At 43.4% G+C, this 26,922-nt stretch overlaps 1 protein-coding gene across 2 annotated transcripts in view; it reads left to right on the top strand.

Annotated features, from left to right (window-relative positions):
• Positions 1–26,922, top strand: part of ATP8B1 (ATPase phospholipid transporting 8B1) — an 88,432-nt gene that overhangs the window by 27,772 nt on the left and 33,738 nt on the right. For both annotated transcript variants that reach the window (XM_084832973.1, XM_084832975.1), the window contains exons 2-4: positions 21,989–22,180; positions 24,049–24,146; positions 25,365–25,478. In XM_084832973.1, coding sequence (XP_084689099.1) covers positions 22,003–22,180; positions 24,049–24,146; positions 25,365–25,478 — 390 coding nt within the window. In that variant the 5' untranslated portion in view covers positions 21,989–22,002. The remainder of the gene's footprint in view (positions 1–21,988; positions 22,181–24,048; positions 24,147–25,364; positions 25,479–26,922) is intronic.

The raw sequence follows: 26,922 nt of genomic DNA, 5'->3' as shown, positions 1-26,922 counted from the left end.
GAAATTTACAGACTGTCTTCTGTAGTTTTGCCAATTCATATTTTAGTTTTATGTAAAGATACAGCACAGTCTATGCCTAAAGCTTTGCAAATTATCTGGGATTTGGATCCCTCTCTCTAGGAAAAAGTATAGACAAGTATCACTCAAGTATAATTAGATATACTTTTTTACTGACATTTTTTAGAACAGTCTTAGTAATTAGAAAAGAGAATATTGATACAAGTATTGGTTGTTTTATCCTTATTTTTAAAGCGCTCTTAGGAAGCAATCCTATGGCCGCTGGTCAGCGGCTAGACGGCCATAGGATATGTGGTTTTCCGGGAACTGATCTCGGAGTCTGCGCTCCAAGGTTGGTTGCCAGAAAACCAACCTTCACCCCCTTCTGCCTGCCTCAAAGGCAGCGTGGAACGTCCCTGTGCTCCGCACTCGGAAGAGGAGCACTGAGCAGCCAAAACAGGTGGTTCCGGGGCGGGGAAGGCAGAAATGCCGGCACAACACATCCGACAGCCAAAATCGGCTGTCTAGCCGCAAATGCAGGGCAGGAGAAGCGTGGAGGAAACAATCCCCTCCATGTTTTTCCTGCCCCACATTGGATAGGCGGTCACCTCTGAGTTCGGAAGCAGCCACCTTTCCCCATAGGATTGCACCCTTAAGCTGCAATCCTACGCCTACTTAACTGGGAGTAAGCCCATTGATTCAAAAAGGGAGTTACATCTGAGCAGACATTTATAGGATTGCACTGCTAAAGACTGCAATAACAGTGTCCTGGGTGAAGGAGTAGTTCAGAGGTGCTGTGAACTGGCCAATAGAAAAGAGTGAGCTTTCGAGTGCCTCCTTGTTATACACACCAGTAACCAGTTATCACTGAAAGCTAGAAACATTTCTTTAATAAATGCATTTAGGGTGCAATCCTATGCATGTTTAGACAGAAAAAAAGTCCTACAACTCCCAGCATTTCTCAGCCAGCATGATACTTGGACATGGCTGGCTGGGAAATGCTGGGAGTTCTAGGACTTTTTTTCTGTCTAAACATGCATAGGATTGTGCCCTTAAAGAGAAAAGATACTCCTGTGCAAGCTCTAGGCTTCCAGAAATCTCCCAAATTCAAGATCCTATGTTTTGTATCTCTGTGGTATGTTACATTAATAAAGACTAAAAGTTTGGGTTTTGTTGTTGATAAATTAGAATTCCTGTAGTCACACTCTTTTGGAAACTGAGAAAAGAAGGCGGGAGAAGCATGGCAGTGAATCTCCTAGTTTAATGCCAAGATCTAGCATGATACCTTAAGGAGATCTTGTTCTGCTGTGGGCCCGGATATCATATCTCCTTGTTTTGATCCAAATGATAAATAGGAAGATTGCTGAACACTCATCTTTGGCTTGACACAAGTTAATGTTATGCTTGACCTGCTTTGAACTCTTGTTAATATTTTGGAAGCATATCTGGTTATGTTATTTGGAGTCTTACTGTCAGTATCTCTTGTTACAGGAGCAATTAATACATCTTTAAGCAATTAAAGCAACTAATACAACTTTAATGAAGGATAATATTCCATGAGGCTGTTTGGTTGGGATTGCTGAAAATGACAGAGCAATTGCTTATCATCAATATGATCTACATGTGACAGATTCTTTTGTGAAGGATTAAATGGATAAGAGGAACTGTAGAAGTATGTATTCAACCTGTGTTACCTGTTTGATACTGTGATTGATGTAAGCTCTTGGAGATCTTGCGGCGGTGTCATATGAAGATCACATTTTACTGTTCATCTCCTTTGCGTGCTTCCACTCCACTCTTTCTAATTGCTGGTCTCTTCCTTAAGTTTTTCTTCTCAAAATGCACTCCCTCACTGCATCTTTTCCTCAACCATCATAGTTCATCATGTCTAACCCCTTACTGCCATCTGATTCTCCTATATTCCATTGCACTATTCATATGACCCTCTCCCCACAATCTATTCCTTCCTTCTAGGATAGGTGGACATATGAAAGTCCCGTGTGGGTTGGTCATAGTCTAGCACAAAGGCAGGCAACTTCTGTGGGTCTGGGGCCTAACTTCACGTCCTGGAATGCCCTGGAGCTGCCCCCATCCTGGAACTGCTGTCGCCACACCACCACCAATTTTGCTGCCAAACTCCCTGCATGCCTTTTTTCAAAGTAAAAATTACCCTTTGCTATTATATCACTGAATTTTGGCGGCAAACCACCTATTTTTTTGCTGCCACCGTGGCAAATTTGCCGGCAGCAAACCATCCATTTTTATGCTGCCATCACAGCAAATTTGGCCTTGGGGGGGGGGTAGGAGAAGCTGGAAAAAAAGGCTCAGGGTACACATGCAGTCCATGAGTTGCGTACAGCCCACTCCTGATCTAGCATGACCAAGAGACTGGTGGACTTTGAAGATGAGCTGGGGCAGCGCTGTTTCTACTTCTGGCTCTGGAATTGCACCTCTGCAGCAACACAACACCTGTGTTGTATTTGACCCCCTTCTGCAACACTCCCCTTCCCTGATGTTATGATTTAGAAATAAACAGAGGGTGACAGCCGCTTCAGGCAGGAGATGCTGGTGTGTGTTGTTGGAGGCAGTGGCTGCAGCCCCCGGCCATTCCCTCTGTTAGAGGACAGAGCTGTGTGTGCTGTGCAGCCTGTCTTGCACTTCCTAAGCTAGCCTGCTACCTTTGGGTGTGGGGAAGATGCTGTGATATCCTGGCACCAGTGTCAAAGTAAGATTTAACTGTCAATCTGGTGAGCTTCAGTACATGGAATAAGAGAGGGGAGCACAATCTTATCCTTTGCTTCGGTGAACAAAATCTCTTGGGCTAGCCCTGTTTGTATATAATAAGGGATGGGATCCAAATAGTTACTTCAGGACTTTTGTCTCCCTGTTCCTACCACACTGGACAAGAGGCCACCATGCCATATCACAAATGACTTTTGAAAATCCCTTCAATTCCATAAGTAGTTTGCCACGTGGGCATGGGGGAGCGGTCTCAGAGAGATAAGCCCAAAGGCCTTTGAAATGACTTGCCTATGAAACTCCTTGTGTGTTTCTTTAGATCCCAACTGGGATCTCTAGATTTGCTGGCAGCACCAAAGAAACATGTTGGGCTTAAAATATAAACTTTTTTCAGGATCTGGAGTTTTCTCCCTTCTTCTTTTTCCTTGTGTGCAGCATCTACCACAGACTGTTGGCACTAAATATATGTAGAGTAGGACTAGTACAAAGTTAATCCCGGTTATAAACTCTTGTGACAGCTGCTGTAGTTCATGGGAAAGACTTTCTTGGGAGACTTGAGGGGTGGTTCCTGTTCTCTAATTTAGTGGTATATTGTAAGGGCAAAAAGTAGAATCACAGAGGTGGTGATAGTGGCACGCCAATAGAACTTATTTCCCTATTGGACTCTTTACATTTCCTGCATTGCCAGATGGGTGGTAAATTTGGCAAAGCTGGGCATTGGTAGTATTTAGTTTATGGGTTCCTCAGACTGCCCCATCACTGCCACTACACAGAAGGAAAAATAGCTGGGGAAAGGATGACTAGAATAGATGCTGGATTGAAAAGATATTCAGAGGAAGAGGGAAAAACGATATTCGGGACTCTGAATGTATGTTCTTTTAAGGTTATGAAACATCAAAGGTCTATTATTTACTCTTCCATACCGTGTACTATCGGCTTTATCCTTACAATGTTGGCAATAACTGTTCTCAAACAAGCGTTGGGCAGTGTTGTCCCCACATTTTATATCATGTTTTCATAAATGTGAATGCCATCTGTTTGGATAGTTTTATGTTGGCTCGCTCAGATCATATATCAGCGGCAGCCTTGTACGGTTCCACTGCTTGATTTGTTAGAGTCAAGTCTACCACCTCCTTTTCATTTATCTCTGAACTATGCCCTTTGATCCTGAAGTTCAGGTCCTTACATGTGCATGGGGGTTGGCTGATATTTCGTAGTGTTCATGGAAAAAGGCACTTTGTGCATGCTGAGAAACCCTGTCCTCTCATCAGCAAGCAGATGCAAAGAGAAGAACAACAGACATACAATTCGGCATACCCTCTAACATCCCACAGGTGAAAACAGAGGCACACTTTTAATATGCACATATTCTCCTACGAAGGCTCACCGAGTCAGGGTCCCTCACCCCATTACATTGAAAGTTCTTTTCCATTTGTTTATGCTGTATTTATGTGTCGATAGCAACGCTAAGCCAACAGTGTTTTGTGCATTCCAGTGGAGGCTGGTAGCTCCGATGTCAGTGGGAAAGTGAATCCTCTCCAGGTTTCAGTCAGACCTAGTCAGAACTCTAAAGGAGCTTTCGCCTCGTGTTGCTCTAAATGGGGTTAGGATACAAGAAAAGGTCTACTAGAATTTATGGGGTGGGGACACACAACTGCATGTTCTTTGGGTAGCGTCTTATTATGCCTGTAGTGTAGTTGCCTGCCATGCAAATTACAGATAACTTATTATGTTTTTAATCTGCCCAGTAACCAGTGTTCTCTGGGCGGATCACAAAATAATCCCAATTCACTATTTTTCTTATTTTAGCACACACTTTATCTGTGTTCTCAGAATGAATATATCTTTAATAACAGAGAGTTGTCTCTGTACATACTTGTTTATGTTGATAAAGCCTGAGAAATGTAGGTTCAGCAATCTCTGGAAATCTACGTAAATTCAGTTTCTCAGTTTTGCTGAATTTCATAGAAGTAAGGGTGGCTCTGTAAATCTGAAGCATAAACCTCGCCAGTGGTACAGCTAGCTGGAAGTTGCTTACTGTCCCCCACCATTGCTGCCACCCCCTAGCCCCTGTCAGCCACCCACCCACCCTTCCCTCCTCCCTTCTAAAAAATTATCTGGTGGTGGCAGTGGCAGCGGAGGGAGCTCCTCCTCACCCGACCAGTAGACTCCATGGCACACCATTTTGAAATAACTTTTTTAAACGTATGTTTTGAATAACAGCGTTCTGAACCAATCAAGTGCTGCCGTTATGGGCATTTGGCCAATGAGGACACAGGATCAGCAAAGGGCCAGTCTTTACATTGCTCCCATGCTCTCTGGCCGTGTCCTCCAAATTGGTTCAGCGTCTAATTGGTTCAGGCCACTGCTAATTAAAACAAGTTTTAAAAGAGCTCTTTTAAAATGGTGTGGCGCAGTGCAGGCTTGCCCAGCTGGTTGCAACAGCAATTCCTTTTGCAACTGGCCAGAGAAGCTTGCAGCCTGGGTCAGGACAGGATAAAGGACAGGGAGGAGAAGGAGCTGCTGCTGAAAGTGCAGGAGGTCATATGGGGGTCCTTGGAACCCCGGACCTGCACATCGAAGTTTGCCCCTGGTTGCAGCAGTGCACCTCACCCTGAAAAGTGTGTTGACTGTTTCCTGGGGAATTTTTTTTTAAATTAATCCCATTTAGCTAGTGAGGCCATGCTGTGCTTGGTGTAAGAGGAAATTGCTGTAATTAACTTTATGCCAAGATACCGGTGAGCCTGTGGAATGCAAAGTCTTAAGAACTGGAATATACTTTTCCAGAGTGTTTCCGATTGCCGTCCATGGCTCTCTCTGGCTTCTGTATCTCCCCTGCCCTAGAAAATGTGTTTCTGGTACCACTGTGGTGCACTGCGCATGAAAGCAGGTGAAATTTGTTTTCTCCTGATTTTGGTGGGTTGGGTGGGCTGGGGATAGGGGTGAGACCAGGGAAAAGGGGGTGGAGACGGGGGTGGAGATGGAGGTGGGGGCCAGTGACAGCCTCGATGGGGACCCTTCATAGGCTGTATAAGCCTTTAGGCTGGTGGTTCCCTGTGCCTGATCTAGCCTCATAGCGTACAAAAAGTATAATAGGTATCTGTGAGGTCTGAGTAGTTCCACTGACCATGTGTTCTTCTGTGATCTCCCTGGGTTTTTTTTTCCTGATTTGGACAATATGCCATGTGCAACCTTTTATTTTATTTTTATTAGTTTTGTTTATTACATCTCTATACCTCCCAATAGCCAAAGCTCTCTTCTTTTCCTCCCACAGACTGTTTAGATTGTGAAGACAGAGGACTAGTGTTCAGAAACAAAGGCAATATACTTAAACACAGTAAGAGCACACCACATTCCTAAGGGATTGCCCCTCGGTAGACAGAAGGCCTGAGTTTGGAGCCCTCTGTCTATCCTATGCCCTGCCAGCAGAAGACAGGCAGGGCAGGAGGAGGACAGAGGTGAAAATGCCTCCTGTTCCTCTTTTTCTTTACATTTTCAGCTAGATGAGCCTCTTGGCTCATCTAGCTGACCTACCTTGTTGTGGGCAGGATGGGCAACAGAGAGGCTTTAGGATCCTATGGATCCTGTCTTCCTCCTCCTGCCTGTCTGCCCACCATCCTGTCTCCTTTCCCTTTCCCTGAGCTCTTCCAAGATTCCTGTTGCAGCTTCGGAAGAGCAACTACTGTGGTGCTTTCATGGTGACTGTGAGGGGAAAGGGAAAGGATCCATCTCTGATTCTCACTCCCAAGGTTGTCGCAGCGCCTATGGCCTTGGTAGGGGGAGTCCTTCATATCCTATGGTCCCTGGAACCCTCTTGCAGGGACTGTAGGATTGCTCTGTAAATAACTTTTTAAAAATATATTAATTATTTTTTTATTACATTTATATCCTGCCTTTTTTTCCTCTAAGGAAGCCAAGGTGGCTTACACATTTCTCCTCTTCATTTTATCCTCACACCAACCCTATGAAGTAGGTAAAATCCTGCTTTGCTGGTGGTGGCCTTGTGGGGTGACACAAAAGGCTTGGAGCCTTTTATAGTTGGAGGATGTCCACACTTAATGCAACAATTTTGTTAGTCTGCTGGAATGCCAACATGGGCACCAGTGATTCTTGCAGGAAAAACATGTAACCTGTCAAGGACAGGCATGTGTCTTTCAACATCTCTGTGTATGTACTGGGAAGTCCTGAGTGGGCTGCAGTTTCCTGATGGAGTTTAAGGATGTGCTACTGCCATTTATGCCGGTGCTTCAGCAAACAGTATTTCCATTTAAACTGCAGACTCACTATCACTGTCTGAGCTTTCATCTGTTGTGCTGATGTCTGAAGTCCAGAATTCTAACTAGGTTAGTCCGTGTTACCTTCAGTGGTGTAGTTAGGGGGAATGCAGGAAGGAGAAAACAGACAATAGAATACTGCCTCATTTAGTAGTAGAATGTATGTGGTTTGGACTGTCCATTTGGGTTTTGAGATACAAAATATGTTAGAAATATATATATTATGGGACCAACTTTGTAGATCCAGTTCTTAGATTACACAGAACTCCATGTTGCCTGATAATCTCTGATCCAGAGGTCTGTATAACTCAAAAGCTTGCATACTTCTATGCTCTCAGAAACCAAGGTGTGTTTACATAAACACTCACCAAGTACTTGAAAGGTTGTCACAGAGAGGAAGGCCAGGATCTCTTCTCGATCATCCCAGAGTGCAGGACCTGGAATAATGGGCTCAAGTTACGGGAAGTCAGATTCCAGCTGAACATCAGGACAAAATTCCTGACTGTTAGAGCAATACGACAATAGAACCAGTTGCCTGGGGAGGTAGTGGGCTCTCCCACACTGGAGGCATTCAAGATGAAGCTGGACAGCCATCTGTAGGGGATGCTTTGACTTAGATTCCTGCACTGAGCAGAGGGTTGGACTCGATGTTCTTATAGGCCCCTTCCAACCCTACTATTCGACGATTCTATGACTTTTTCAGAGCAAAAGCAATGATGTCATCTGACAAGAGTGCCAGAGTAATGGACCAAGGGTAGGCATGGCTGGGCACCTGACGAGGGCTCACAGCCCAGCAGGGGCCCACTGACAAGAGCCCCCTGGAGATGCTTGTTCATCTGCCTTTCACTCAGGCCCAGAGAATGGTGGTGGTGAGAAGGAGGAGCAATAGATGCCACCGCCTACTTGCTCACTGGCTCTTTGCCTGTCAAACAAGCAAGCGGTAGCAATGATGAGAAAGAGAATGAGGAGCAGTAGCTGCTGGCGATGAGGAAGAAGACTCACTGAGGAAGGCGGCTATGGAGGGTGTCTTGCCCAAGGATGCTCAAAAACATGGAGCCAGCACTCCTTGCTCTGGCAAGGCAATGACATGATGACGAGGCTTCCTTGTTTTGCTGTTGTGTGCGACATTAGGACAGAGGAACCCAGGGAATGAGGCCAGCTCACTATTCTGTGACTGTCAACTGATCCTAAGAATTGGGTATTATGCTATATACTGCTGTTAATGCTGTGTGTATGTGTAAAATTTTTGGACTCTTGATGGTAACGTGATGGGGCTGTCATGGTGAGCTCCTGAACGTCAACATTTACTACTACAGAACCGATGATCTTTATGCATACTCACGGTGAAAGCTGCAAGGAATTGCAGAGGGGAGAAAAACGGCTTTTTTGTACTTTTCTTTCTAACTCATCAGTAGCGTGGAGGTGGGGATACTCAGCTCAGACAAAGATGCAGTTCCACTGAGACCAGTTTCTCTCCCTGCCCCCATTTCAGATGGAAAGGCAGGACATGCCTGTTTTAGCTCCCTTCTGGAGCAGGTAAAAGGCATGTTGGAGAGCATGCTTCCTCTGAGCTACAGCAAATCTCCTTCAAATTGCTCAAGTCTATTTGGGGCTGCTCAGCCAATCTAGGACTTCAAACCAGTCACCAGACCAAGCAGAGAAACAAGTGGCAAACTGTGGATTTGCTGTAAGACACAGTGGCTGTTAACCACCCTTGTGCTGCCTTATTTACCTAATTACCTTTGCCGGGCACGGCGTGTTGTGGCGCCCATACCCAGCAAGGGTGCGTTGCTGGGGTGGTTACTAAAGTACACAGCAACCCTAGGATAGGCCATGGGTTCTGGGTGGTTTGTTAACCACCCCACCCACCCTCACCAGGTTCAGACATTACAACAAGCCGTGCCTGGCAATGGTAATTAGATAAATTGGGTGGCATGTGACCAGCACGCACGGGTATATTTAACAAGCCACTGTGGTTTATTAAGCACCCTTGTGTCATGCAAACCAGGCAATTCCCAGCCCCAGCGGATTGAAGGCTAGCACCTGCATGCTGCCCTCTGCTACTGAGTATATACCACACCATCAGCCTGAAGTATAGCATGCATGTATAGGCTTAATCCATTGAAATTTTGGGTGCTGAGGAAGGACATGAGGCCAGAGTTTATTTTGACGTCTCTGTATTTTTCTGCTTAGGGAAAGTTTCTGGCCTACCTTACAAAAAAGTTATAATTCCTTATAGTTAGTAATGCTGCCCAGTTCAGGTACATGCCTGTAGAATGCATTTGAAGAGGGATGGGACAATCAGCCGGGCTTGAATTTGTTGAGATTCTCCAGTTTCCACCGTAAAACCTGGTTCACCTCGTTCGAATTCCCAAATATGAACTTTTGGAATTTTTTGTTCAAACAGGAAAGGTGCGCGTTTGGGTGCACATTTTTTTTAAAGTCTGCATCCAAATGTCCCCCTTTGACTAAGGCATGAAAATGCTTTTCTTTCTTTCATTTTGTCTTCTTTTTTCAAAATGTGCTTTTTAACGTGCACATTTTTCTGTCAAACACAATCACAAGGAATATGCAAACTTTGCCCCAAAAATGTGTTCATGTTTGGGGGTGCAAATTCTGCTCAAAATGAAATTCTCGTACATCCCCAGGTAAAGCACATGCTTTTGAGGCTTTCAGAACTTCACTAGTTGATGAATTAGGCAAAGCCATTGATTGAAGGAGAGTAACTGATGAATAAACCTTGATTAGCTCTGTACCGTGTTTGATTTGGGATTTTCTCACCATGGCTGTCCAATTGAAAAATCTCATGCCCTGAGGAAAAAGCACTTACTTTAGGAGCATAATTAATTGCAACGTCTATCTGCTGTGGCACTATTCTATAAGGAAAGGAAAATCTATGGATAGCAAAGACTTTACCGCATTAGAACTTGACGCGAAATTATATTCTCTTGTCTGCAGTGAAATATTACTGGTATAATTAAACATTTGGTGTTGCTTCTGAACAGTGACCCTATGTGTATTGTGAATGGTGGAGGAAGGGTTCATGGCTTCAAGTTAAGAAAGGATTACTTTTCTGAGTCTGGGCCCACCTACACGAGAGATTTACCCTGATGGTACGAAGACTCAAAGTCGTCCATGTCATATGACGTTATTGCCACTCTGCAGCAAACCCACCCTTTCCATTTAAAACCCTGCATTTTTCTCAAAGGTGTTTTGTGGCACATTTTCCCTTTAACTCAGCTTCCGCGCAATTCCAGTGGAGTGTTCCCCCTATCCCTGAATTAAATGTGGCTTACTATGAGTGTTTTCAGTGTGTGTGTTAATGTTGCATCACTGCAGGTGGGCTGCCCCTTCTCTTTTGTTTCTTTTCCTGCTGAAACCATTTGTGGCAAGGAAGATCGGGACGGATAGCAAGCCGCTAATTGGCTAATTGCAGAGAAAGTGGTGTTGGCTAAACATGTCCACTTAGATGTAAGGAGCAGAGAGAAGGGGTGGGAAGCCATTCTCCCAGGCTTACAGATGAAAAGAGCAGAGGGGAGGAAGGAAAGTTGAACTCATAAGTTCTTTTCCAGACATACTCAAGTGTAAGGAGCAGAAACGAGAAAGTGAGCAAAGAGGGCAGTGAAAGGGCGCCCTAAGGAGCCACTGTTCTGCCTCCTGCAGAGGAAGCATGATGGGTGTGTGTGTGTGTGTGTGTGAGAGAGAGAGAGAGAGAGAGAGAGAGAGAGAGGTGTTTGCTAAACGCTTGCTTGCTCGGACCTTGTGGGGTGGGAAGCAGAGACAGCCCTGCTTTTGATCGATGCTGGAAAGAGATAACTGGTGATGCTGCCCCAGATTCCATGTCCTCTCCCTGGGAGCTGCCCCTCCATGTCACAAAGAGCCGCCGTTGCCCCTCCCTAGCCTAAGTGCCTCCCAGCGAGGCTGGATGGGAATCTTTGCAGGCTGCAATCCCACTCACTCTCCCCTGGGAGTAAACACACTGAATGCAGGGGGATTGACTTCATATTAGAGTGGTTTCACGTATAGGCCGAGAGGCACACTCACACAATGCTGCTACTTTGCAATAGTGCTAAATCGGAAGTACAGCTACTTTTGTAAACCACGCTGTGTGCTAAGTAGCTGTATTCCTGATTTAGTGCTGTTGTGAAGTAACACAGTAGGCTGTGTGCATGTGCCTCTCAGCCTATATGTGAAACCACTCTGCTACAAAGTCAATCCTCCAATGCGTTCAGTGTGGTTTATTTCCGGGTAAGGATGAGTGGAATTGCAGCCTGTGAAGATTCCCAGCCAGCCTCATTGAGCGGTGCTTGGGCTAGCGAGGGGCACCGGTGACTCTTTGTGACAGGGTTGCGCAGCTCCCCGGGAGGGAAGGCAGAATCGGGGCAGTGTTGCCGGCGATCTCTTCCTGGTGCTGAACACAAGGGTGTAGGGAAGGTGCACTGGGGCTGGCTGGCTAGGCGCTGTCTCTGCTTCCCTCCCTGCAAGGTCTGAGCGAGCCAGTGTTTAGCAAATACTTCTCCCCAATGTCCACGCTTCCTCTGCAGGAATCTGTCATTTAGGAGCAGAGCAGTTTCAGATGCCATTTGCCCAGCGAAACCGGGTTTTTTCAATGTATGCACTGCATTACCTGGCTATGTGTGCCATGGAGGGACCAAAGCAATTTCATGAAAATCCGGATATAACCAGAAAATACTTCAGAAATTGTTTCCATGTCGATTGGGGCTCTGATGGGAATTGTTGAATAATGGCTGAAATGGAAGGGGGACACACACCTTGATCTCCTTGTTAAGCTTAAAAATACCTCTGTGAAAGATAATGGTGGAAGCGGAAGCAGGATTCTGCATATATGTTTGGATGCTGTCATCCCTTTTCAAAACTACTTGCATTTATAGAGGAATTGCTGTATACCTAATCAAGCCTCCTAAAAGGATAATTGTTATATGAATTACGTATATAGTTCTCTGTTATAATATTAAAATTCCCTATGCTCCTTATCTTCTCAAGAAACCTATGAGCTAGGCAATTGATATTTTTATATACAGATGGGGAACAGAAACTCATTCACATGTAACTTTCCACAGATGTTTCCCCCACTTCCCCGTGTTGGTGCTTCATCCTATGTACCAGCACAAAAAAAGCAGCCAAGGAGAACCAACGCTGCAGGAGGAGAGAGGCAGCGTCTGTTTGCATCTGGCAAATTGGTTGGGATTCTTGACTGTTATATTAAGTATCATAATACACAATTCCTTGAATTGAAGGTGCCCCTTTAGTTAGTCGCAAAAAAAGGATAAACCTCAAAATTCTACTGCTTATAAAAATGACACCTGTTGAACTAATAACATGACACTTGGGAGCCATGATCTAACTGATGAGTTCTATAATTGTGCAAAATTTCAAAGTAATCTGATAAAAAGTGCCACAGTTACAGCAAGTTAAAAAGTGTTGAAAGCTGACAAATTTGCACTTTTTTTCTCCAAGCCTCAGCTCAGTATATCGTATAGTTCTTTCAGGGTTTTTTTTCTTTCAAAGTCTTTCTTTCTCTCTCTCTCTCTTTTGAGGAAATACTCAAGGTCATAATTTCCTTTCTTTGTGAACATCTGGCATCCAGCACAAAGAGTTGCAGAACAGTTGGCTAATGTCTTTTTTTTTTTTTTCTTTTTTACCTCCCTGTTAGGCATTAACAGTGCCACTCCCTAGACTGTATAAGTAAACCAGTGTTTCTAGAATATGTAGGTGTGGAGGTAAATTTATGTGGATTACTAGAGTTCAAATGGAAAAGAGGCACCTGTGTGGGGTGGAGTTAAAATATTGACAAGAAAGCACGATCAAAGTCCTTGTGGGGTGGAAGAATAGGCTGATGAAGAGCCGCATTATGCCAGAGTATCTTTCTGTAGTGTAAGGATATTGCCCAAGGATGCGGAGCTGAATGCTTCTGTACAGATCCCTCTTAAATATTTTTGAGGTACAATCCCATGCATGTTTAGACAGAAAAGGCCTACAACTCTGGCTGGGCTATGCTGGGGGTTTTAGGCCTTTTTTCTGTCTAAAAATGCATGGGATTGTGCCCTTGCTGTCTTTTCTTCATCTATTCACTGATGCGTTAAATTTGAATATATGTCAAATGGCTTATCCGTCCCTTAAGCATATAAATTTAGTAGGGCTGCAGCATTTAATTGGTTCAGTCAGTAGATCAGCCAGCCAAAGCTTTATCTGATAGATCTCAATCAGTGGGGTTGTGAACAACAAGCACACTTCAGTTTTTTGAGGCTGGTTTACTTCTAGTGTGTCACTTTCTTTCCAAGTGTGGCACCTCTTCTTTATGAAATGGCAAGTTACTTCATTTAAGTATCTCCAAGGCAGCTCTTGTGAGGTTTTTATTTTAAAAAAAAAAATTGTTGTTGTTGTTCAGTCGTTCAGTCGTGTCCGACTCTTCGTGACCCCATGGACCATAGCACGCCAGGCCTTCCTGTCCTGCGCTCTCTCCCGGAGCGTGCTCAAGTTCATATTCATTGCATCCGTGATGCTATCTAGCCATCTCATCCTCTGCCGTCCCCTTCTCCTTTTGCCTTCAGTCTTTCCCAGCATCAGGGTCTTTTCCAGGGAGTTTTCTCTTCGCATTAGGTGGCCAAAATATTGGAGCTTCAGCTTCATTATCTGTCCTTCCAAAGAGCAGTCAGGGTTGATTTCCTTTAGGATGGACTGATTTGACCTCCTTGCAGTCCAGGGGACTCGTAAGAGTCTTCTCCAGCACCACAGTTCGAAAGCATCAATTCTTCGGCGCTCAGCCTTCCTTATAGTCCAGCTCTCACAGCCATACATTACTACTGGGAAAACCATAGCTTTGATTAGACGGACCTTTGTCGGCAAGGTGATGTCTCTGCTTCTTACTATGCTGTCTAGGTTTGCCATAGCTTTCCTCCCAAGGAGCAAGCGTCTTTTAATTTCATGGCTACAGTCACCGTCTGCGGTGATCTTGGAGCCCAAGAAAGTAAAATCTGTCACTGCTTCCATTTCTTCCCCTTCTATATGCCAGGAAGTGATAGGGACAGATGCCATGATCTTAGTTTTTTTAATGTTGAGTTTCAAACCAGCTTTTGCACTCTCCTCTTTCACCCTCAACAAGAGGCTCTTGAGATCCTCTTCGCTTTCTGCCATTAGGGTGGTATCGTCTGCATATCGGAGGTTGTTGATAATTCTCCCGGCAATCTTAATTCCGATCTCTGATTCATCCAACCCGGCATTTCTCATGATGTACTCTGCATATAAGTTAAATAAGCAGGGTGACAATATGCAGCCTTGTTGTACTCCTTTCCCAATTTTGAACCAATCGGTTGTTCCATCTCTGGTTCTTACTGTTGCTTCTTGACCCTCGTACAGGTTTCTCAGGAGACAGGTAAGGTGGTCTGGTACTCCCATCACTTTAAGAATTTGCCACAGTTTGTTGTGATCCACACAATCAAAGGCTTTAGCGTAGTCAATGAAGCAGAAATAGACGTTTTTCTGGAATTCTCTTGCTTTCTCCATGATGCAGCGAATGTTGGCGATTTGATCTCTAGTTCCTCTGCCTCTTCTAAACCCAGCTTGTACTTCCGGTAGTTCTCGGTTCGCATACTGCTGAAGCCTAGCTTGTAGGATTTTGAGCATCACCTTGCTGGCATGTGAAATGAGCGCAATTGTGCGGTAGTTTGAACACTCTTTGGCGTTGCCCTTCTTTGGAATTGGAATGTAAACTGACCTTTTCCAGTCTTGTGGCCACTGTTGAGTGTTCCAGATTTGTTGGCATATTGAATGCAGCACTTTAACAGCATCATCTTTTAGGATTTTAAATAGCTTGGCTGGAATACTGTCATCTCCGCTAGCTTTGTTGTTACTAATGCTTCCTAAGGCCCACTTGACTTCACTCTCTAGGATGTCCGGCTCAAGTTCAGTGACCGCGCTATCATGGCTATCAGGGACATTCAGATCTTTCCTGTATAGTTCTTCTGTGTATTCTTGCCACCTCTTCTTAATCTCATCTGCTTCTGTTAGGTCCCTGCCTTCTTTGTCCTTTATCATGCCCGTCTTATGTTAATTTGATTTTCTGTTAAAAGCTGTAACTGTACAGCTAAACTGAACAGCTTTTAGTTCAAAGCTAAACTGTAGACATTTAAAAATATATATCACACCACAGTTTGTGCCACTTTCAGCTAATAGATGTAGCTTTTCTGCAGCTTTTGATTTCTATTGCACATACTTCTTACACATGACATTCCGTAGTGTTACTTCTGTTTTACACTAAGCTTTACGTGGTAAAATAGTCTTGTCAACTCATCCCCTGTATTTGTGAAAAGAGGCTCTGTTTGCACCTCACTCTAATTGACATATGATGACTGTAGCATCAATTGATGATTTCCATGTGTGAATGAGCCATCACAGATCGAGTGCTACAAAACTTCCATATTGCCTCAGATAAAGTGCTTAAAATTGAGCCTATTTCATGCATTCCGCTACAGGTAATTAAGCACTGTGAGTAATCAAAGAGTATTCAAGCAAGAATGAATTGGCATTACAGAAAAAAATGGACGAGGCTTAGGACAGTGTCTCAAAGTTATTGTTTATTTATTTATTGCATTTATAGCCCACCTTTTTTCCTCTTGGAAGGAACCCAAGGCGGCGTACATAATCCTCCTCCTCTCCATTTTATCCTCACAACAACAACCCTGTGAGGTGGGTTGGGCTGAAAGTCTGTGACTGGCCCAAAGTCACCCAGTGAGCTTCCATGGCCGAGTGGGGACTCAAACCTGGATCTGACTCCCAGTCCAGCACTCTAGCCACTACACCATGCTGGCTCTCTGCTTAGTTATTGTTATTTAGGAATCTCCATCTCCGTGCTAGACTCCGCTTGAGTCCACCCATCGGGGTGGGGGTGGGAATTGATTTGCATCTACATCTGAGGACATTGCTGGTGTGTTGGCTCCAGATTGGGGGGGGGAGCTGGGGCTTGGGCAAGAGACACTGAGTGGGCCCACCTCCCTGCCATTGTCGCTACTGCCTGCTTCCATGCCATCTTCCCCTAAGGAAAGGGAATTTGATCCTGTGCAATCCTGTGCATGTTTAGGCAGAAAAATGTCTTACGACTCCCAGCATGCCCCAGCCAGCCATGCATAGGATTGTGCCCTAAGCCAGGGATGTAGAACCAAGGCTGACCAAGGTTTCCCAGGTGGCTATGCCCCTTTCTCCTGGTCCACCCACTTTCCCCCAACCACCAGTCATTCAGTATTTTCCCAACTTTGTGCAGGTTTTTTTTTACCCATTCTAAAAGGCTGAAATGCCTCTCCTAAGGCTTAGTTTCTGACAGTAAGAGCTTTGTTTCATTAAAATGGGTGAATAGCCATAAATTTTGATCAATGGAAGCTGTAGATTGTTAAAGTGGTGATGGAGAAGAGTCTAAGTTCAGCTAAATGATACCATTTATTAGTATGAATAGTGTTAGGTACTCCAAGTTCCCTAGGACTAAGAGTTTTCAACTGAGTTCATGCATTTATTCATACATGATTTCCTTTTGTCTAGAACATGAAAACGACAGTGTATATAACATGAGTGGAGGCAGGCCGGGGGGAAGGAATTGTGCAGTACAGCTACATTAATTGAATTTTTAAGGTGCTTAAATTATTTATCAGGGGTTGTGATCACTTTTATTCCTGTTGGTTTTTATTATTACCATTGATCACATTTTGCAAAATGAGCCTGCATTCACTGATAAACGTTTCTGCTTATCAGTTAAAAGAGGGTTTTTAAATCTCCCCTTTTTACCTATACTGTAAAGATTTCTAAAAGTACCCCATTCCTTGAAATGCAGTTTGGTTTTGTCCCAATATTTCCAATCATGGAAGATGCCAGAATAACTGTATGTGTGTTGAGAGAGGTGGTAGAGAGCACTATTGTTGCCATTTTCTTCTTTAACTGTTTTTTCTGGCTGCCAATCCCCCCCCCCCTTACAGGTGTATTATCCATAGTTGCATAGAGCAGTGTTTGTCAAACTACAGATAGCTTAGGCACATTTTTTCTGAATTAGAAACATAGGAAGCCCCCTTTTGTCAGGTCAGACTAATTGCCCACCTAGCCCAATACTGTGTATGCTGACTCAAGCTGGGCTAAATATCCCCCCACCTCCACATTCGCAGGACTATTCGGCCCCTTCAAAACTGCAGTGGTGGGAGGTAGGATATTTGGTGACTTGTGGGGAGTGGGCAACATTTGAGTATTTTCATCTTATCCAAAATACAAAGTCCTGGTTCACACATAATGACTACCCATGGGTTGTTTAAATCATTGCTTGTCAGGGCCAAGCACACTGCTTTCCACATACTCACTGCTTCCACTTTGCATCCACTTCACTAACAACCCAGGAATGCCCCATTCAACAACAAATCATGGGTTCAAACTCTGGGGTGTTAAGCCCTCAACAACTCAAAGTGGGAAGTTCGGATGTCACAACTAGCAACACAGAAACGGAGCATTCCTGGGTTGTTTAGCAAAGTGGAAGTAGCGAGTAGACAGGAAGCAGCATGCTCACTCTTGTCCAGTCCTGCCAATTCATGGGTTGTTTAACCCATGAATTGGTGTTATATGTGAACCAGGGCCGTATTTCCACGACAATGGAAGGAGAAGCGAATGGAGACGTACTGGATTTTTTTTAAAGGAATCAGCTTTGCCGCACTTTGGTCTATGCAGGGCTCCCCAAGCAGGTTCTCCGTACCAGTAAAAATCGCTTCACAGAACATACTTCCTGGTGTGTGTGTGTGGGGGGGGGCTGGAGTGAACGTCATCTGACTGGCAGGGGCTGCTCAACCAGTAAGAGAGGCTTTCCCCCCCTCCCCCCTTTTCTCCTTTTCCCTGAAAGTCCAGATGCACCTGCATTTCAGGAGCAAACCTCATTGCCCACAATGGGAGTTACTTCTGAGTAGACACACATATGATTATGCTGGGAAAGGAGGGGAGGAGAACACAAAGATGGGGAAACCAGCCCCCATTTTAATCCACAGGATCTCTATAACAAAGGATCAAAGTAGTTACTTCCTAAGGCAATAAACCAAACAAAGGAGAATTGGAGCCTAGAGATTGTCCTTTACCGTACTTAGGGAATTAGGCTTTAAACTGTGCCATCTCAATAGAGGGGGATCTCTGTAAGTTCTGATGTTGACATTCAGAGGGCAAGCCTCATTCAGCACAATCGGAGTTACTTCTGAGGTGATACTCATTGGTTTGTGCAGGGACAGGAAACACCCCTTGACCTGGGTCACAGTGAAAGGCACACCCCTGGGCAGGGCTAGCATACCTGAGGTAAATGCAGGGGGTGGGGCACGCAGCAACTCTACCGAGGAGAACCTGACCTAAGGAAAAGAACTGGACTTTAAGCAGCCTCAGGAAATCCAGTTTTCCCTGATAAGCTCCGGGGTGGCTGCCGGGTGGCTACAACGTCATGTATCCCTAACGACCTCAATACTCAGCCAGCTCGGGGTAAATCGCTGGTGGAAACACCCCCCAGGTCAAATTTGCTGACAAATCTTCTAATGAAAAAAGGGGGGTGGCCATGTCAAGCAGCATCTTGGCTGCTCTGACTGCCTCCCTGGGGTGAAATGTCTATGGGAATGATGCTGGATCATGATATAGCACCGCTACATTAAAGAAATTATGACATTAAAAAAGGGCACAAGATAGCAGTGAGTACTGTCTCTGCTGTCAGGCCTCTTCTTTGCAGGTCCTCAGGAAGGCTCTGAAGACCCACCTGATTTCTTTGGCTTCCCCATAATCTGTGGGCTGCAGGTTTTATTGGTGCAATGTTTATTTATTGCAATATTCATTCTTTATTTTCTTTACAGCATTTATATACCGCTCCACATCTAAACAGATTCTGGAGCTGTGAAAAATAGATAAAAAGAATAAAACACTGTATCAAAACATATAAAGAATAAAATAACTTATTAAGAGTTTCTAAAAAAAACAATTCCAATAAAAACTGTGGCTGGTCAATCAAGGAAGGTGTCAGGAATGAATGTGTGTGGAGTGTGAGTGTGTGGAGATAGCAGCTCAGACTCAGAATGGGAACAGCCGGAACCGGGGGAGGCGCCCTCCCTAGTGAGCTCAGATATGGCAAGGCCTTCTTCAAAGACCTTGACACACAGATGGGTCAATCTGGAGCCCCCCCCCCATGAGAACCCAGGTCTTGGGGGAGGAGGAGAGTGAGGGGCGTGACTTGAGGGATGCTAGGGTCCGTCGCAGAGTGAAGCGGGAAAAGTTAGAGGCAGAGCTCAGATGCTCCTCCAGGTTGGCTATGTGTAATAGCCTACGTGGAAGGGAGCCACTGTAAGGGAGCCCCCTCCCCCAAGCTAGTCTGGCCTGGAAGTTCTTGTTCAAACTGCCGGCAACTTCTCTAATTTCCACTTCGGCTATTCTATTGGTATTCGTAATTGTGTGGAGCAGTTGTTTCCTAGAATTTCCATTTGTAAGGAACCTGGTCATTAACTAATAAAGTAGTGAGCCTGACGCCAAGTATCTTGGAGTGTGTTGATTACGAAGGGAGAGGACCAAGGAACGTGACAGAAGGGTTCTTGAAATAAAGATGGCTTCAGCAGGCACCGAAAACAACACAATGTTGGTGCCTGCCTGACCTCCAGAGGCAGGGAGTTCCACAGAAAGGGAGTCACCACACTGAAGGCCCTACACTGGGTGGACTCGAATCGGGTCATAGGTCCATGCAGAACCTGCAGGAGCATCCCATCTGATGACCTCAGTGATATAGTTTTATAGCTTTATAGTTTTCATGGTATTTTATAGTGTATTTATTGCCTGATGCAATGGATATGAACTTGAGCACACTCCGGGAGAGAGCGGAGGACAGGAAGGCCTGGCGTGCTATGGTCCATGGGGTCACGAAGAGTTGGACATGACTTAACGGCTGAACAACAACAACAACAATTTATTGCCTATTTGTATATTTTTGTATGGTGTTTATCCTGTATGCCTCCTTGAGAAGGTTTTACCCTTAAAAGTGGCCTAAATAATTTTAAATAAAATAAATAGAATAAATAAATTTAATAACGGACCCCCTTGTAGAGGCCATACAGAGAATACCACAAATAAAGAGAATTCAGGTTAACACATCACAGTGTAAAATTGCAGATGGCAACATGATTTCAGTTCAGCAACCTGAGTATTACCACCCTTATTTCAGGTTGTAGAAGATTACAGTATCAGGATATAAAATAGACAGACAGAAATCAGAATGTATTACAAAGAACATTCCATCGTTAATTAAGATTCCAACAATACTAAATTTCAGTATACGCTTCTCTAATAAAGCAGTTAAATATTTGGGTATATATATCAATTTGGACATTAAGGGGAAAGCCAAGCTCAATTATGACCCCTTATCTGTTGGCCGCAGGGTAATAGTCCAACACAACACAGTCCAATCTGGCAGTTATCAGATTGGGGAAGACCTGCATACATGACCAAGCTGTGCTGTGTTGTGAGAGCTCACCTTTGAGCAGTTAGGCTGGCCTTCCCCCAACTGGTGCCCTCCATGCTGGCTGGGTGATGCTAGTTGTAGTCCAACATATTTCTAGGGCACCAGGTTGAGGAAGGCTGTCTATGTGGGCTGTCTGTAACATTGTGTGCCTCTGTGTGCTTGTACGCTGGCAGTATTTAATAGGGATGGTGTATAATGCTGTGACTCCTTTAAATTACAGCTATCTGCTGCAAGACCATTGTTCAGCTGCCTGAGATGGACGGCTGTAGTCACATACTACAGTACAACATATTCTGTTCTAATGGGCTTTGTTAAAAAGAAACAAAGTGACCTGCAACATGTGCTTTCTGTTGTGTATGGTGTTCCATTTTGTTGGGAAATTACCTTTTGGCCATCTCTGAAGCACATATGTGAGCTCCCCTCCCCATCCCTTTTTTATTCATTTCTATTTTTTACACGCACATTCATAGGTATATTTTACACTTTTCTATAGGAGATTTTTTTTTATTCAGCAGATTTCTAAGGCCTGCTCACTTGCATTTTACCACTTGGTTGCTCTACTGCATCATTCCCTAACCTGATGCTCTCCAGATGTTTTGAACTCTAGCTCCCATCAGTGCCAGCTAACATGGTTAATTGTCAGGAGTGCTGGGAATTATAGTCCAAAACATCTGGAGGGCACCAGGTTGGGGAAGGCTGCTATACTAATTGCACACTTCAGTCTAAGCTGTTCTCTGAGAACTTAGCACAATTACTTCTGGCATAAAGTAAATATAGTTGACAATGCCAGACTTTTATCTTAGGGAACATAGAAAAGAAGCTCCCTATATATTAGGTCAGAGTATTTTAGCTGGGGATGCCAAGTAATGAATCTGGGACTGTCTACATGCAAAGCATGTGCTCTACCACTGAGATATGGTTCCTCAATGGTGGCACTCTGTTTATGAAATACCATACAGGTTCATCTTTTCGAAGGGTCTGGTGCCCTTCAGTCATCAAGTTAATATATTTTTACTCTCCAAGACTTTTAATTGAGTTGTGTTTGTCACTGCTGCTTTTATCTGATTTTACTTCATATATTTCATGTTTAATTGTTTGCCTTTGATGCTATTGTATATCTTACTTGTGTAATATTGTCGTTTTAATTGGATTGTTTGTTGTGTAAGCTGCTTTGGATAATTTTTAAATGGAAAAGTGGCATATAAATATTTTGGATAAACAATGAGGAACAGCATGCCTGTCATAGACGCCTCTGCAGTGTCCGATGTCCTGTGCTCACTGCAGAAAGCTCTTCATGACATCATTGGAAATATAAGCATGTTTGAAATTTAGAAAGTCAGTATGAACTTTTAAAGCAGTGCTAGGATAACTTTGTTCTAGCTTGTAAAGTTTGGCTCCAAGAAACAGAAATTCTGTTTTGCTTGTACCACACTAGGCTGAAATGATTTACTTTCATTGCTTTGTTTAGGAACTGCTAGCAGGATGAATTCAGAAAGAGATTCAGAAACTACCTTTGATGAGGACTCCCAGCCTAACGATGAAGAGGTGCCATATAGTGATGATGAGACGGAGGATGAACTGGATGTCCAGCCTGCTGTTGAGCCAGAGCAAAACCGCATCAACAGAGAAGTGGAAGCAACTCGAGACACCCTTAGAAAAGGTGAGGACAAGATAAATGGTTACAGAAAGGAGGTAACTACTCTGAATGTTAAATTTGTATTACCCTGCTTCCCAGAGCCTTTCTACATGTGGTGTTTATTGTGCACTCGTAATTCTTTGCTCATGATAGTTCGCAGGTGCTTTTCATGACATCATCCTCCTCCACACGGTCTCCCATTCTTTGTAACTGTTTTAGCTTCTTTTTTTTAAATCGAGGAAAGGCTGGTATATCCAGGAAAGACAGAATGAAACCCCCATGTAGTTGTGCAATTCCACTTTACTACAGTGCCACCTAGAGGTTATGCAATGGAACATATAGAAAAGCAGAGAAGGAAAAACCTTGGGGAAAAACAGGTGTATAGGATCAGATCTTTATCTCACAAAAATTCCAGAAGCAGAAGGCTCAGAGAAGTGGCAGGTTAAAAGCTTCATGCAGAAAGCCCCAAAGCACCACAAAGTCAGTCCTGGATTGACCCACCAAAAGGACTACCAAGGTGTTTTGGAACTGGTAGAAACAGTAAGCATGGTGAGACGGGGTGGCTTAAGAGAAATTTATTTGCCCATGTCCACTAACTGACTGACTGAAAATAAAGCTATGCCACATTTCATCTATAAATTTTCAAACTGATGCAAAGCAATGTTGTAAGGGTTTTTCTTTTCACTTGTGATCACCTAAAACAATGACAGTTTTGAACATACTTGTTCTACCTTTGCTGTCTTTGGTGTTCTAGCATTCCAGAAGAACAGCACTCGAACTTGTTTATTGGCCAGACTGACCAACACTGCTCAACAACAAACTAAACAGAGATCATAGAATCATAGAACAGCAGGGTTGGGAGGGGCCTACAAGGCCACAAGGTGACAGTTACCCTTCTGAAATTTGTCTTGATAAATTCTGTGGATCCTCAAATCTTTGTTGCCCATTTTAATCAGGGTGGAAGGGATTTCCATAATAAAAAAGAATAGGAGTAATGGTGGTGGTAGATGATGATGATGATGATAATAATAATAATACAGTTCAGGACTCGGGGGGTGAGATTTTAAGGTACCACCAAACCCAGGATGCCAGCTGACACAAACAGTGCATTTGCACAAGCCTGGCACTCTCCTAATGCAGTTGTGTTGGGCATGATGTGCATGAACCAGCTCCTCCACATGCTGATGTGAATAACAGGTTTGAGGTACGGAAAAACAGTTATTGGATTCAGTTAACTTTTTTGCTCACTAGATATAGTATATCCACATTGGTAGATGTGTCACAAGTATAACCTTTAATCAAGCTTTCCTATCTGTTCCTTACAAATTTTTAGGAAGACGACATAATCACAGACTGCATGATACTTAAGTGGGGCGATTTCCCCCCCACAAGAAACATTTGTTTTACTGTACTACAGCTAACGTGTTCCTCCAGCTTATGAAATTTCTTTGTCAAAATGTTTTGCTAGTTCACTAGTATTGTTAGATTGCATTCGTAGAAGAAAACATGAACAGTAAGTAGGTACTTCTGAGCGAATCCGAATTCGTGTGAAATTTCTTGGAGTTCCTTTGTTTTGGTAGCCTTCTCTTGCAATTTTGGGTATATTGGCAGTTGGAACATATTTCATCCAGTTTTTGATCATTTTCAGTTAAGGAGTAAATGTAAAAAGGAGCAATCGCCATTTGCTCAGCTGCTCATCTTATAGTTGCATTTTAATTTCCTTTCCTTTTTATCTTTAAAAACTCGTGTATGTATGCTACATACATACTGGAAAAAATCCTAAGCAATCTAGCCTGTGCATACAGGCAGAAAGGAACAACTTTGTCTATTTTCACCCTTTAAGTATTATATTATATAATAATATAACTCTGGGTTTTGTGTTGTGTTTTCAGATTGCAGTTGGCAAGTTAAAGCAAATGACAGAGCCTTCTATGAACAGGCCCAGTTTATGCAAACAACATTTCTGTGCCTTCAGAAAAGTAAATATGCAGTAAGTTGATTTCTTTACATACAACAAGATAATAATATCTAGTAATTATTGGGCCTGTCACCCAAAGAAAGAAAGCTTAATTAATTTATAATTTGAGGTTTAGAACATTAATTGAGAAATTAAAGTTGCATATATTTACATATGATACACAAGTCATATGTCGCAGGCTGTGGAATCCCTGCTAAGGAGTGCTAGGATGGCCCCCTCAAAGGTGTCCTATAAATTTCACTCTCAACTATCAGTCTTTCCATGCTGACTGAGAGGGAGCAGGGGAGGAGGGTTGGATCTCTAATTCCCCCTTCCAAGGTCAGAGCACTGTCTTTAGCCTCAGAGGGGGGAATCCTCAGTATCCTGTGGCCCCTCGGATGATGTCTAGGATAGCTCCCTAGTTGTTTTTTCAATTTATTTGTTTTTATGCTATATTATAATTGAGATTTTGTTGGTCTGGATTTTATTGTTAGCCACCTTGAGTACCTTTCTGGGAAGAAGATCAGAAAGGTGGGATTAATAAATGAATAGATGTTGCAGCAGGTATAATCTAAGACAAATCTTGCCATCTGTTTTTATTTATTTAAATTTGGTATTATTTACATTATTATTTAATTTAATAATAAGATACAATTTAATACAAATCAAATTACCAAAACATAAACCAAGCAGCCAAAAAGCTGGAGAAGATAAAAACAGCTGCTGACATAAAACCATCCACCATCATCCAGCCACATGGGAATACAATCAATTCAAGAAGCCAAACAAAGTCTTCACTTGCCAGCATCAGCCAATCAGACAGGGCATTAGATTACCCTCCCTAAGAAGAAAGGTTCAGAGTCTGGATGCAGCCACTGAGAAGACTCTCTCTTCTCTCTCTGCCAAATTCACCTCCAATGTTGGCAAGACACAGAGGAAGGCATCTGACTATGATCTTAATACCTGGGCAGGCTGATATTGGAGAAGGTGGTCCTTCTATGTCATCTGGGTTTTGTAAGCATTCCTTCAACTACTTGCAAAACCCTTCAAGTTCTTTAAAATGTTTCAAAGAATGTTTGCGAAACCCAGATGGTCTGAGGCAAGCAGGTGGGTTTGCATAATGCATTTCTCTAACTGAAGCAGTTTGGAGGATGGCTTAAACTAAATGATATGTTTTACGTGACAATGTTTTACATGAAATTGAATTAGTATATTAATGCTTTTCTGGAATTATTTTTTTGTCTTCAACAGGGGAATGCAATTAAAACCTACAAGTATAATCCAATCACCTTCTTGCCACTGAATTTATTTGAACAGTTTAAAAGGGCAGCCAACTTTTATTTCCTGGTTCTACTTATTTTACAGGTAAAACATGACTGTAGAATTCATTATGGAGATTGTTTCTCTGTGCCAAATTTAAAGGTTAACAGACTATATGGGTGGCAGTAAAGAGCAGCTACTGAAGCAGTGCTTACCACTGATGCAAGCCAGTTGACAAACAGCTCCTTGCTTGCATCTCAGGACTTTGACTGGGTTGTGGGACATGGATCTTTATATATATGCTTTGTGGTTGTAATCCTGAACTAGTATGAGGGGGGACCTTACCCTGATATAGTTAGAATCATGCAGCATAGAGTCATTTCCCATGTTCACCTGTGAGACACTGAGTGATAAGAGACCAAGTGATTACATGCATGAATGATGCAGAACTGGGTATGCAAGGCCTTGTGCAATTTAGCTCATGGTGTTGTACTGGTGCAACAGCCCTTGAAATTGAGCCTGTCCAACCTGCCGTGCACAGCAAACTGTAGGGTTGGGCCAATAAGGTGCCACTATGAGTAGGAAGTGGCCAGACATAGAAAACATTGACCTGCTTATTGGTGTTTTTTTTTTTTTAATGTGTGGGGAAAGGGAGCATTTTTGAATTTGGGCACAGAGAATCATTCCATCCTGATTTGGGAACAGAGTTCTCTAACTTCATCATAATGAGCCTTTAAAAATTCCCCTTCTCACACAACTGCAGTTCCACACTTTCTTGGAGGTTCAGCTATGATGCCTAAACTGGTTTTGAGCTGAAAAGGTAGACCTGCCTTGTGTGCTTGTCTGTTAAAAGCATGCTCTGCTTTCCCATTGCATTTATCTCTTATTTGCTGACACAGCTCTTTTGACCGCTGTTACCTTTCAAAAAGGCTATTAGGCCTTTTTAGACGCTATGTGCTTCACACGCAGGTTATGGAAAACTGTAACTTGTGCCTGTGGTAAATGCAGGGATGTGGTTTATACATTTAAAAGATATGTACTGTGTGCAACAGCCTTCATTGTATGCAAGGCTGTAAATACAGGAATGTTTAGCTGCCACTGCTGCCTGCTTGTTGCAGCAACATTGGAGAGCACGAACTGTATTTACTGGGCACTACACATATGATAAAGATCTTTTAAACACTTTCTTCCTTTTTATACATGTATAAGGGCTTTCCTGCAGGGGGAAAGGACCGTCTGTATGTAGCTTTTAAACACTTTCTTCCTTTCTATACATATATAAGGGCTTTCCTGCAGGGGGAAGGGAGCGTCTGTAGGTTGCTTCAATGCATTTGTTCATATCAGTCTTGCTTTAGTATACAAACCTGGCAGAGCTCCTTTTACAGCACTATTTGGCTAGAGATGCCAGAGCTTCAGTCTGGGACCTTTTGCATGCAAAGCATGTGCTCCACTACTGCATTATCGTCCTTCCACATATATATGAACATGTGAAGCTGTCAGGAATTGGACCCAGAACCTTATGCATGCAAAGCATGTGGTCTTCCACTGA

The sequence above is a fragment of the Heloderma suspectum genome, chromosome 2, assembly GCF_057233095.1.
Source record: "Heloderma suspectum isolate Gila_16-S chromosome 2, 16-S_ref, whole genome shotgun sequence".
NCBI classification, from domain to species: Eukaryota; Metazoa; Chordata; class Lepidosauria; order Squamata; family Helodermatidae; genus Heloderma; species Heloderma suspectum.
Note: the sequence above shows the minus strand (reverse complement) of the source record. Positions and strands in the feature narration are given on the sequence as shown.